The sequence below is a fragment of the Tinamus guttatus genome, unplaced genomic scaffold (genome assembly GCF_059628265.1).
Source record: "Tinamus guttatus ecotype Peru unplaced genomic scaffold, ASM5962826v1 Tinamus_guttatus_pri_ptg000327l, whole genome shotgun sequence".
Taxonomy (NCBI): Eukaryota; Metazoa; Chordata; class Aves; order Tinamiformes; family Tinamidae; genus Tinamus; species Tinamus guttatus.
Window position 1 is genome coordinate 3,966,058 of NW_028288861.1, and position 13,815 is coordinate 3,979,872.

Genomic DNA, 13,815 nt, shown 5'->3' on the forward strand with positions numbered 1-13,815 from the left:
CTCTCTCCTGCAATGTGAAGGGATGGATGGATGGATGGATGGATGTTCAGATGTGTTAAGCTGCTATCAGTTAGTTTGGTTGTACTAATTGAGTAGGTGCATACTCCTTGCTCACCTTATCTGTTAAGTTCTAGACAGAGAGGATCTCAAAGTGCGAACAGTAACTAACTATAAATCAAAAATTCTAATTTCCATGTGATGTTGGTTACTTTGTTGTGCCCCACACTTCTACAGGTGTATGTTCATGCATATAAGTGTGCTTTATATGCATATGATATGCAGTAGCACAACAGAAAAAGAAATACCATCAGTTGAGCCTGAAGTTAATACTTATGCAGCGTACCTATCCTAGTATTTTGCATCCATGATGCATGAGCAGGAACTGTTGATTTAATGGAAAATCTAAAAGCCTTGGAAACATTACTATAAGCAGCCTACTATTCCTTTTCCCTGAGCAAGACGAGCAGAGGGGAAAAATCACTTAGGACATTGCAATCCCAGATTTGCTTTAGTGCTTCAGATTTGTACTTTGATGCTGATATATCTGGAACAGTAAATTTCCATTTAGGCTTTGAGTTAGGAATCAGTGAATTCATCTGTCTGGCTGAACTGCAAACAGTTCAGATTTCAGTGCAACACTTTTGAACAGCAGCAGGGAAAAAAGTATATTGGCAAATGTCAGATTCTTTTATGAAAAGCAAGAAATATTTGGACAATAAGTTCCTTAAAATTTTTGGCAAGCTTCATTCTTCAAAAAAGAGAAGGGGGGAAAAGCATCATATGCCCCTACTAATAAAGCAAGAGTTCCTTTGAAATCATGCTTAGTAGCTAGTCTGAAAGTGTCTGAGAAGGAGAATTTATTTATGTTCTTGGTTTTGCTCTACTGGTAAATACTTTATCATTAATGCTACATGAGACAAAATATATACTTAGCCATACAGACTGTAGTTTGCAAACTCCTGTGTATGCTCAGCACTGTTATGGCAGAGATCAGCAGGTGATGATAAGTGCGTAAGTCTATGGGAAGTTGGGTTGTTTTTAGTTTTGTCACCCAAACCTTAGGGAAGCTGTTTCAAGCTGCAAATAGTTTGTGTTCTGTTTTAATCTCCTGACTAATGTCTGTGCTTGAGAGCAGAGCATCAGTACTTTGCTCCACATTTTGGAGAATGTGTGTTGTTCAAGACTAACTCTGCTCAGGGGCTGCTCTGTTATCTGCAACTAGAAATAAGCCATAAAATATCCTGAGTCACTCAAACTGATCTTCCTAAGAGCAGAGGTCTGTTACTCCTCATCTCAGAATAATGAGACAACAAAATAAGTCAATTTTGTGATACCAGCAGTTGACCAAAGTCTATACAAGTCTGATAATTTTTCCTCTACTTCCTTTTCTAAAAGTTAGTTAATGTGCCTTGACTCCCACAGTTTTTAAAGAACACTATATAATCATTATCATAAGCATTATCATACTCATGAATCCTTGGCTTTAATAGGCATGCTTTTAAACATACACACATATAGCTTTAACTGACAGAAATTTGATCATCAGTCTAAGTCTATTTTTAAGTTTATTTTACAGCTGGGTGTGGCTGAGTAGAAAAAAGCGATGGACAATTATGCCTGATATTTCAAAATCAGGATCTATATGTTGGTTTAATTTAAACAGGTTATTTTGGTTCTGGCTAGGAGGCTATTTTGTCATTTTCTGGGTAATTTTTTCACAGTGGTTAACAGATCGAGGTGAATCAACTACAGATGTTTGGTACCAAATTAATAACAACACACCTCATTATACAGAAGACAGACTGAAATAGAACCAAAATATTCCTCTATAGGTTGCAGAGTCTCCTTCTCTGGAGATCTTCAAAACCCGCTTGGACGCAGTCCTGTGCCACGTGCTCTAGGTGACCCTGCGTGTGCAGGGGGGTTGGACTAGATGACCTCTAGAGGTCCCTTCCAACCTAAAACATTCTATGATTCTATGATTCTGTGTTGTCGTGTGCCACATTTATACCTGTGGTGTTTTAAGGCCTGTCCAAGAAATGGCATTGATCAGGCTGGTGAGAGGCCTCCTTGCTGGCTGTGGACTCTGACAGCTCTGCAGGACAGTCTCACCTGGTGTACGGATACAAGTCCGGCAGGGAGGTGGTTGTGCATCATGCCATGCGGAAGTGCACAGCTGGCCATTTCTGCCAGCTGTATAATGTTGCAAAGCCACAAACTTCCAAAATTACCTTCCAAAATTATCTCAAAGGGGAAGTGAGTGGTTAGGGTTGAGGTCAGTTGGTGATTAAACCAGGAAAGACCACAAATCTGCATGAGCAAACCTGCACCAACAGGTTTTCTTCCACTTGTTAGAGATTTTGCTTCTATTGAGGAATAACTGTGCAGATTTTAGTGTAGAAAGCTAAAGAGCTGGACTTGTAAGCCAGGGCTCTGTCTTCCTAAGTTTTTTTCTTTTAATTTTTTTCCTTCTCCTTCCTCTTCAGTAAAATGGAAAGCATATGCCCTACACAGGCAAAACTACTAGTTGCTGGAAAGGAAGAATGAACGAAATGATGAGGAACATGCAGGCAGTCTTAGAAAGCAGAACTGGGATTAGATTGATCTTGGGTTGGATGTTTAAGGAATAGCTTCCATTCTGTATGGTTCCTGTAAGTTGATATTTTGCCTCTCCACACCCTCATTGACAGAAAATAGGGGTCCAGGGTAGCATCAGAGGAAAATATATAGATATATTTATGTCTCTCTCTCTGTATATAGTGACCAAAAATTTAGTGCTGTAAGGAAGCATTACAGCATGGCAGAAAATTCAGTGTGCTTGAACTCTGTTGTGTCAGACTTGTTTCAAAGCACATTACAAGGCCAGTGTTTTCAGAGAGCTTCTTTGAGGGTCCTGTTGAAGTGCAAAAAGGGTTTTTGAGCTAAGGCAGTATCCTCCTTTCCTGAAAATAGGAGTAGGGGAAAAGAGGGAGTGAAGAGGCAGAGATCTATAGGCATTTTTCACAAGACTTTTAATTTTCTATGATATGTAATTCCTGCTTGAATAGAGGTGCTATTTCTTCGTTTCATCTATAGTACATTTTATCCGTGCACTAGAGATCCAAAGAATGTAGGAAAAATTCTCCTGGCTTTGGTTATGTTATATATCTGGCATAAAGGTCCTTATGGACAAAGCTCTTCTTGGACTAAAGTATGGATTTATCTGAAGAAATGTAATGTACAGATTCTAACATAAAGCCAAGATTTGATTAGTAGAAGTTTATAGTATTATTTTTTAGCTCTAATATTAACTCTGCATCACTACGATCTGGCTTTTTTTTTTTCTTTTTTCCTCTTATCTCTCTTGTCTACACCTTTCTCTTCCATACCTGATTATCAGCTGGTATTTCAAAGATACTTAGTCATGTAGAGTCATCCTCACCTTGTCAGTGAGTTATTGTGGCACCTGATTTGAATTGCAGCCTGAATCTCTCTCATAGTTAAAGCTAAAAGGGTTAGAGCTGGGACACCTACTAATTATTAGAAATGGCAATTAATCTTAAAAGTTTTCAGGGGAAGATGGAGAGGAAGCCATATTACCTTGTTGGTTCAATAGGACTCAGAAAAGCAAATTGGCACATTTCACTAAAATCAAAGTTCCTAATAATTTTACTGGTGCAAAATCAATCCCACTTCACCCCGAAATGTGTTTCACATCTGATCAAACTTATGATACAAAATGAGTCCAAGGGGGTTCTTCCAAAATGTGCTTTGCAGGTACATGTTAGCTGATTTTTCCTACCTACCTCCACGCAGACTTCCTGATGATGAACTCTCTCCAGGTACTTCTGATCCCATTCTAGGGATATTTTAAAAAGAAAGATTGACCAAAAGAATCTATTTTAACAAGACTTTTATTATTGAAAACATACACAAAGGCAACATGTTATTTATTTCTGAATGTACATATTAGAGAATATTCATATTATAGGAGAAGTTTTAAGAAAAAGAGAAATACAACTGACATGCTGCAGTTTACATTACTAAGGCATTTAGGCTTAAGAGCAAGTTGTGCTGTGTATGTCCATGTGTATGTAAGTGTATATAGCCATACATAAAATCACATACACACAGGTTATCTGATTTAAAACTGTACAGTGCTGTACAATTTATTTTATGCTTTGTTTTTGTATTTTTCTTTTTTTTCCCCACACTAAATAAAGCTTTTATCCAAATGGTAGAAGTTGTTCACAGAACAGCAGTAATAATCTACTCTTCAAGAGTTTGCTTACAATTACAATACTAATGATGCATCAAAAAAAACACCACCAACAAAAAAAAACTAAACAACCCCAACAAACAAAAAACCCCCAGGTCTTCATGGGAAAGTTTTCTCTTACCAAAATGAGGCTCAAGTAAGAAAAACACTAGTTTGCAAAGGCACAGTGGAGACAGGTTTTAATGCATTAAATACAACATGAATCATTCACAATAACAAGTTTAGTGTTTCTGGGAACTTTTGTAAATACAACACAGTTGGTCACACAAAAATGTTTCTGTTGATTTGTCTTGGCAACTCAGATACATCAACAGTGTAACAGCATAACAGCTTTGTTCCCATCTGACAGAAAATAATGGCAGTTCTGCAAGGCAAACGTTAAACCTGACCGTATGTATTTATTAATTCCACAGTGTTTTGACAGATTATAGGGGATGCAACTTAAAGGATGCTGACACGCTCACTGAGGGCTTTCATTTCAGTTTCCTCTAGTGTGGTGTTTTCATTATGGTTAGCACTTGGATTGATAAGGTGTGCTGGGTACTGCAATCCATGTTCTCCTGAATACTGCTCCCATCGGGAATCATCGCTTTCATGGGTGATGTAACGTTCCCCTATTTTACATTCAAGTTCCCTTAAATCTAACCAGGTTTGATAGTCCTGAAATAAAATAACATCATTAGTTTTAACATTTCTAAAATAAATGACATGCACTTCTACTCCCAGTTATCTGAAAAGTGCTATCAGCTTGGCTGATAATATTAAGGTCATGCTTTTCTAGTGCTCCAAAATTTGCTCAGAGAGACAGATTTTATCTTTAGAAGATTGTTTGATAAATTAATTTTGTTGAACTGTCATTAACTATAATACGGAGATGTTATAGGTTGTTTTGTAGAATGTATTGGTAGTCTGTGGATTTTTATGACATCTAAATGAGGCATAAGTCATTAAAAAAAATGGTCTCATGCTAGCCAGAATAAAAAGAAACTTCTTTCTTGAAATCATACATTTATGTTCCAGTAATCTATATCACACAGTCAAGCCAGTTGCTCCATCTTCATATGATGGTGCTAGATATGAATTCAGCTTGGGCTAGAATAACAAAAATCTTCTTTTTCATCTTTTAGCAAGTACTGGTGTGCTCATACAGCTACACATCAAAGCTGCTTTGGATTTCTGTTGGGACACTCATCAGTAAAGGTGGAAATCGTGCTTGTTCCCATGCGGTTTAGCCTGTAATGCCTTGCAGCTTCTGATCTGTCTGAGGTAGATCTCAAGTATAATAAGCTTCCCTACCTGTTTTCGCCCCAAATAATGATGAAATCATAGTTCTGATAAAGCCAGGCCCAGCCCCATCCAGCCCAGCCTCTACTCACAGCCCTGTATTGCATTTCCTTTTTGCTCTTCCACCTTCTCATTTGTGAACTGAAGAAAAATGCTGGCCACCTGGCCCGAGCACCAGAACATCTGCACACTTTAAATGCATAGCAATCTTCATTCTTGCCATCTCACATCTGCAGGTCCACTACCTGCACAGTGATCCTGCCAGAAATCATCCCTGCCTCGCACTGCCCTGCTCCACTGCTATCCTTGCTCAGCTGTGAGACCTCCAACCCAGCCTCCACACTGCAGCCTTAGCCCAGCTCACCTCTCCGCTCCCCACTGGCTTAAAAAGTATATTCTGGTTGCCAGGGGTGAGAGAACAAACATTTGATGAGGAAAGACTAGACAGTCAGAAAAAAATGGGAATAAGAAAGCAAGCAGAAACCCCAGTAGAAACATCCCTGGGGCTGTTTTCTACTCCATTTCTTCTAAAAGGACATCTACAAATGCTCCCCTGAAAATAATTGCTAAAAGGAGAGAAATAAACTATAAGTTTAGCTTAAAATTTAGTGTAAATATGTCTTTTCAACAGATAGAAAATGCAGTCATCACTGCATTCAGTCATCACTGGCTTTGGTTATCCTACAGACATGTTTAAAAAAAAAACACATAATGTCACAGTCCATAACTACTATTTTTTTTATATAATTTTTCATTTGAGTAGGAGAAAATTGCCAAGAGTAACTGTTGGTGTTGGGCACCTGGAAAGAAAGATTACTTTGGGAGGTATTTAGACACCGTGGTGGAGTGTGTGCAGGAAGGATGAGTGTTGAAGCTTATGTCTTAACTATAAGAATGTAAGAAGAGTCAGTGATGAAAATGCTGAGATGGAAACTTAAATATTCTTTAAGTTTAGGACTAAAAATGGATGCACTGAGCTATCCCTTAATACCAACCCCACAGCCTGCTCTCTCTTCCTTCCTGGAAAGACACCACTTCACTAGTAGGAACTACTAGTGACTATGATTATGAAGTGGTAGCCCCTTGATTAGTTGTGATAAGAAGCAAATCAGAGAAGAATTCAGACAGTCAGAACATATAAGTCAACTGACTGCAAAGCCTTTTTTTTTAATATGAGGACATATATTCTCAATGAACTAATGAGATGTAACATTTTTCTAGGGTATTTTGAAAAGAAGAGATTAGTATTGGAATCTGGTACTTAAGAAGTTAATCAGAACTTACAGGTAAATTGGTAAAGGAGGATGAGGTTAAGTCTGTACTTAAAGGCAAATAGATGTTTTATATATGTTTTGAGCCTAAATAAAGAAGAAAAAAACATGGAATTTGTAGCAATACCTGTAACCATGGATGGCTTAATGTTTTGTCCACACTGTAGCGCTTTCTCATTTTCACTTGCAACAAATTATTTATGAGATCAATAGCTGAAAAGAAATAATATTGGAACATGTTGGTTAAAAATATATTTGTTTCAACTACAACATATGCATAGAAATACAAAATCTGCAGTCAATGCAGATGTTGCTGAGGGTGCCCATGCTCCCCTTCCTCATATGTTTTAATCAAAGCTGCCTGCTGGCTGTACATCCTGGACCCTTGTGGTTGTTTGCAGGCATGCAGTGAACACTGGAGACAAATCTCACTCAGCTGACTCACAAATAAAAGGAGTAGGTGAGGACTACAATATCCTTTGGGTTTCATAGCATAGGGTATGTACGTATATATTTCTAGGAGATCATTACCGTCACTTTTAGATGACTGACCGCAGCAGCTTCCCAGATAGAGCTGGAAAATCAGGGTTTGTAAGGAAAGTTTGCAACGCTGCTCTTCTGAACTAAGCATCACCTCTACCTGCTACTCAGCAGTCTGGTGTTTCATAAATGCCAGAGGGTGGCTTGGCTTCTTTACAAGCTGCTGAATGGTTATGTTTCTGATGCAGATGGATGATTCACAGAGGTTATGGTAATGTGTGCTGCAGTGCCTGAAGGAAGAGGCTCATCAGTCAATGAGCACTGCAGTTCATTGTGATCCATTTGGAAAAATCTTTCAGATGAGATTGCTGGGCTTTGAATGTACCTGCTAAAGCCATTATACATATATATATATGTGTATGTATATATATATGTTTATCAATATCTATATATCTATAAGGTTAAAATGAAAGGTTAAACTCTAGTCTAGGTGGTGCTTAAAGTTTGCCATGTGCTCTGGAGAAGCTTGTTATATAATAATTGACAGGTTGCAAGAAATTTCAGTTTCACTGTAACTGTGCCACTTTATCATAATATGCTTTGCCTTGTATACTGTTCCAAGTATGATAGTTTATATCTCTGCTTCTCTCTCTGTATCACAGTGACTGGAAAAGACTGTCTTGCAAGTAACATGTAAGCAGGGGACATTGTGAACCGTAGGGCTACATGGGATCATTGAAGAAAACTGGCTCTGGAATCTGCAAGATTGATGTTGCTGACGATTATTTATTATCTAGTGATAATAAATAGTAACTCCACCTTAACAGCAGCCAGGAGGACAAGATTCTTTAAACTGGGAAACATAGGATGTTGAAATTTATGCAGCAAGATGAAAAAGCTTTTATCTTTTTCCTTAACATCCTTCTCACCTTCCATCCCCATTTGCCAAATACTCTTTTTTTTTTTAATATATATGCATTCCTATTCTGGGGGTAGATTGCTTGTACCGCCTAAGAGCCTTGGCGTGTGGAGGTAACCAGACTGTGGTCTGGGTGTAGCCCTGACTATAGCTCTCAGAACAACACCCAGGAAAATTGGAATGTATGTGGCAATCTGTCTGGTCGTTTGCAGTAAGCCTGACAGACAAAACTATCCTTAGCAATAATGGACTATCATTAAAGTAGCCCTGACTACCTGAACTTCATCTTGGAAATCCAAGAGACTGTGGAAATGAGGTAAAACAGATCTCAGGGCTTTTGACGAGGACTTTTTGACAAAGGAGGGATTGTCAGAGGTTCTGAAACACACTTTTTTTCTGGAGCAGATGGCTGTAATCTCACTTTCTCTGTTGCAGACAAATAGACTTTGAGCCACTGTTTCTTTTAGCATAAGGTATAATTCATGTTAAATTCTCTAACTCATGTCTATTTTGTTTGCGCTCAAAACCAAAAGTGGGTGTGGGATCATAGCACTGTGGATAGATGACAGCATGCCAAAAAGCTCATTGATTTCTCAAAACAGTAGGTTTAATCTCTCTTACCCGCTCCCATCCCCCACTTCCCTTCAGTGGCAAAGGAAAATCTTGATCCGTAACCTATGAGGAAGGGGCAGGAAAGTTAGTCGGTATTCTATGGTTTCTATCTTGTCTTGCATTTAGAGTTTAGATGGCCAACTGAATTGTAACATTGTTGTGATGAAGTTTGGAAAATGATGCCCTTTCTTCAATTTAGAAGGTCTAGTTATAGCATGACTTCTGACAGAACGTGGGCTAAAGTCATGGTGGTTGTTTTTATTTGATGTTTAGAAGAACAGGGGAACTGTTCTTTAGAGCAACATGGTCCTTATCCATGCTAGTAAGCCTACGAATCGGCCAGTATCAGTATATCCTGCAATGTTCTCATCCTACCCTTAAACTCTGCATAAATTATGGCAAGACTTTGTCTTTTCAGCCACTGCTGAATGTGATTTTAATAGAGATTGCATTAAATCTAATGCCTTCAGTTTTATAGAGATCATTGTTCCTCAATTTCTATGAATCTCAATTTGGCAAATGTGTCAAGGACTTGATGAAGAGTTGATTGTACTGGGAACAGATTTTTAGTGGACAACTGTCCTGATACACATATGCATTGCCTGAGATTTGCCTCTGCTACTGCCAAGCTCCTATGGAAAATTCTTGCTGCCATAGTCTCCAAAAGACAGAATACAGTACTCACTGTATTTCTATTATGCATCTGAAGTACTTCTGTCCAACACACTGGAAGCAGATATGGCCATGCACCCATGTTTGAGAAGTGATAAAGTATAGCAGACCATGTTGCAATGCTTTGATGAAGTATTTTGACTTTCGGGCAAAAAGGTATCTGGTCAATGAATAACGATTGAGGGGATCATAAGATATTTCTCAACTTTGATGGTAGCATGCTTTATATGTTTTCTTATTGCAGATATCACCTCTTTTCAAAAGCATGACCTGTGGCCTGTGCTTTGTATACTTTGTAAGAGATCTTAAACTGATCTTCCTGTTTGCTTTTCTTTTCTTTTTTTTTTAGCGTGTTTTCAGTATCCTTAGTAAACATAGAGAATTCCTAAAGAGTCATGAAAATCATTTACCATCGAGATGAATGCCAAGATGATGGCTAAGCTTTGAAAATGAGCAAGAGGAGAGGCCTGCAAGAGGCATACCACAGTGCTTCAGGAACTCCCTGTCTATGCATATGCAAGTCATAGTTCACAGAGCCATTTGCCTTTTTCCAGCCTTGTACCTTCAAGGTACATGCAACCATTCAAGCTAAGCAAAACCTCCTTCTTAAGCATAAAAGTTTCAAATATCATTTAGAAGTCAAGATGTGGGTGATATATATTGGCAACATGATTGTTGTGTAACAGAAAGCAGAATCAAGGGAGTTCATTACATGTAGGTTTAATAGCTGAAACTGAAGGATTAAAGGATTTGCTTAGGAATCTAAGATATTCCGTTAACGAGAAAATTTGGAACTTAACAAAGAGGTTCAGACACTAATAGGGTCCATGGGATCATTTAAAGGAAATGAGGAAAGATCCTGGCTGTTCTGTCTTTTGTATCTTACCAAGTTCTGTGAATTGCAGACTTTGTTAAGGAACACTGACTAGCCAACAGTTCCTCCTGACTTCCAGATTTATATGGTCACTGACTGATGGTCATTTATATAAATGATCTTTCAGTGACTCTCCCCAAGGGGGGAGAATCAAATGCAACCTTAAAAAGCTATATAGAGACTTTTATTTTAATTTTTTAAAGAAAGAATGCTTTTTATTTGCATGGTTCATGTTTCTAACTGCTTAATGGCATTTCATTATGACAATTAATTGTATTAAAGACAGTAACAATCTACACACATAAAGAAACTAACACATGACAATTACAATCTTTATAGGAACGATCAGTTTAAATCAATTAGAATGTAACCCACACATTAACACAGAAGTATGCAAGAACTATTATGTACTACTTCATTTAGTCCTACCAAATAAGTTTTAGCCTTCCATAGGCTATAAAGAAGAAATCACCCTAAGAATATTAAGAAATGCTAAATTAACACTAAATTCATACTTAGTCTGTAACTTTTAAAGGACACCTGTAATATCACATACTCTTAAAGCTGTCATTAACTGATGCTGTCAATGTAAAACTTATGCCTGAGGTCCTAGATTCCTTCAAGTGTAGCTCTGTTGGTCAGTGGTATGACTTCTACACACATACATTCCTATTGCTGGGCAAAACAGTTTTGTTCACAAAAGTTCTGGTGTACATGCAGCAAGTCTAGTAAAAAATAATATTTGGCCGACAGGGCTTATGTTTTTCAATGAAATGGAGTCAGCTATACTATCAAAATAAATCTCTGGCAAGTAGAAGTAGCAGCTCTACAGGAGACATTTACTAATACTCTTCCATACTAGCAAACACGTCTAACCATAGGCGTGACCTTAGTTTAAGCAGCTTGTTAAAGATTTACTGGGATGGAGAGCATCTCTAGGCTCTAACGTGTACTTGACCTCCTGGTAATTCAGGGTCATTCAGGTGACTTTCTCATTAATGCATGAAACTGTTTCTATTCACATTATGCTGGAACAGGTCTATAAAAATACTGGCTTGAAAGCAGCTGCACTATTTATTCCTGACAGTGTAACAGGCACACATGATCAAATTTAACACACGGAGAAATTGCATAATTTCTCCCAAATTACTTAATCTGGAAGATGGTATGAAGTACCTAATGAACACTGAGCACATCGCATAGTTTAACAGGGTAGCAATAATAGCTCTGTTGGTAGCTATTCAAACTAATCAACAAAAAAAATATGCATACAATGACTTATGAAAATTCCATAGAAGAAACACATACTGAATATGCTAAAGCATGATATAGCATAACATAGGCCCAAGCAGCTCAGAACTGCTACAAATGCTCAGCTTTTTGGGAGCATTCTCACAAAAGGAGAGAGAGAGAGAGAGTGTGTTGCAAAAAGAGGCCAGGAAAGTGCAGCTGTTTGCTTATAAAAATTATTTGGTGAATTTTACAGGAGACTTGCTCAGTTTTGCCTTAAAATAAAGATAAGGAACTGATGAAGTGAGATAAGGGACTTTATACTTGAGGTCTGAGCTTGAAATGTGATGTTTGTGTAGCGTTCTGAAAACCCTGAACAGTAGGGAAAAATCAAACTGTCAGAGCTACAGAGGTTGAGAAGTCTTAGCTTTCATAGGTTAACCTTTTAATGGGAGGAGATGTCGGACAGAAAAAACATTACACCAAAACATCATGCCAGAATGTCTCAGCAGGGAGAGATAAATTAGAAATTGGAATTTGGTCCACATGTTAAGATATCAGACAGAGGCATTATGGAGAGAAAAGAGCCAAAGGCAAAGACTAGGCCACATTTGTGAGTGACAGAAGCCAGTACCGTTCATAGTCATTGTAAGAAGTTAGACATTCATACATATCATCGCATATGGATGCTGCCTTCTTTCTTGGGTTGTGATTGTAGATCAGTTTCACTTAAAACACTGCTAGAAAATGTTAATCTGACAATTGTAGTACGTACATAAAAAGTAGTTTTCAAGAAAAAATAACTAAAACACTGCTACATTCATGGCACAACTGTCCTCCAAAATATACTTTTCCCACACTTTTGCTCTGAGATTTTGAAATTTAAGAAGTATTTTTTTTATATAATCAAGCCACTGAAATTCTTGTAAGTCTTTGATTTTTACTATAACTAAAATGGTGATAAACACAAATCACTCAATCTAATTTGTGCACAATGTGTTAAATCCAATGAAAAGCATTTTTTTTGTAGAAAGAAACCAAGTTTTTAATTTCCTCTCTGATTAGAAGAAAAATATAAGCAAATAAAACAATCTAAGCAAACGTGGCAGTTAGTGTAGCCATTCTTGAACTTTTTAGATGAGTAATATTCTGGAGAGAGTATCGAAACAACCCAAATACAAGTTTCACATCTATTTTGGCTCTTTGGCTCTTGGAGCCACAGTAATAATCGTAAGAAGTAAACAAAAGCTCTGAACATTGCTTTACTTTCCTCAGCGATTACTTTTGCAATATGCGTGCCCAAATTCCTACTGCTGTGCTCACTAGCTCTTTGACCAGTAACATGCCCTTTAACAAATATTCCTGTGTCACAGATATTGGCAATACACTTACTGAAGATTATTTCTCTTATTCTAAACTGAAAATGGCATAACAAGATTAAAAAAAAAAACTTTTGGAGCCCTTGTGTTTTTACTGAAAGTAGCTACTGAGAATTTCAAGCAAACAAGTGACTGTTTTATCAAGTAGCTTAGATGTACCAATTTTGTTCAGGACCCTAGCCCTTTACAGTTCCAAAGCAAAGCCCATATCTCTTGTTTCTTATATGCTATTAGTTGCTTTGAGCATGAAGTAGGATTGTTGATACATATAATAAGAGGTCTGAATACATACCAATATTATTTTTTCTGATTAACTTCATACGTAATTCCTCACAGTTCTGTAATAGTGCTTCTAAAATTACCATATTATGAACATTCATAGTAACCAATACTACTGTATTTTAGCAGTAAAAAGAAAACAGCGATGCCTATTGAATCTTACATGTTTAGAGAATCTGAGCACTTTTATTGGCATGTATAAATCAGAATTAATAATAATTCTTCTAGATGGTAGCCTAGTTCTCCAATTTCTCTGTTTCTGCTTGCCATTACTGAGACACATAAACATTATTTCTGGATATAGCTATCACTTTTTATTTAAATCTAGCCGTAATTTACGTTTTAGAGAATCTATTGCTAAAGAATGCTTGGGCATATGGGGAAAATGTGTTTAGTAAAGGAGAAAAAAAATAGAATATTTATGGCAAACTTTTGACAAAATTTTTCAAATTCACACAGCACCATATTTTAGAAAGATTTTTTTGCCCTGCAGTGAAAATGTTTCTTATTTTGCATTTCCATCATCTGTGACAAGGACACTTGTCTAATCAGTTTTG

At 37.4% G+C, this 13,815-nt stretch overlaps 1 protein-coding gene across 1 annotated transcript in view; it reads right to left on the bottom strand.

Moving 5' to 3' along the window:
* Window positions 1-4,393: 4,393 nt before the first annotated feature.
* Window positions 4,394-13,815, bottom strand: part of PRKD1 (protein kinase D1) — a 114,126-nt gene continuing 104,704 nt past the window's right edge. The window contains exons 17-18 of the mRNA XM_088529200.1: window positions 6,941-7,026; window positions 4,394-4,918 (exon numbers count right to left, since the gene is read on the bottom strand). Coding sequence (XP_088385326.1) covers window positions 4,700-4,918; window positions 6,941-7,026 — 305 coding nt within the window. The 3' untranslated portion in view covers window positions 4,394-4,699. The remainder of the gene's footprint in view (window positions 4,919-6,940; window positions 7,027-13,815) is intronic.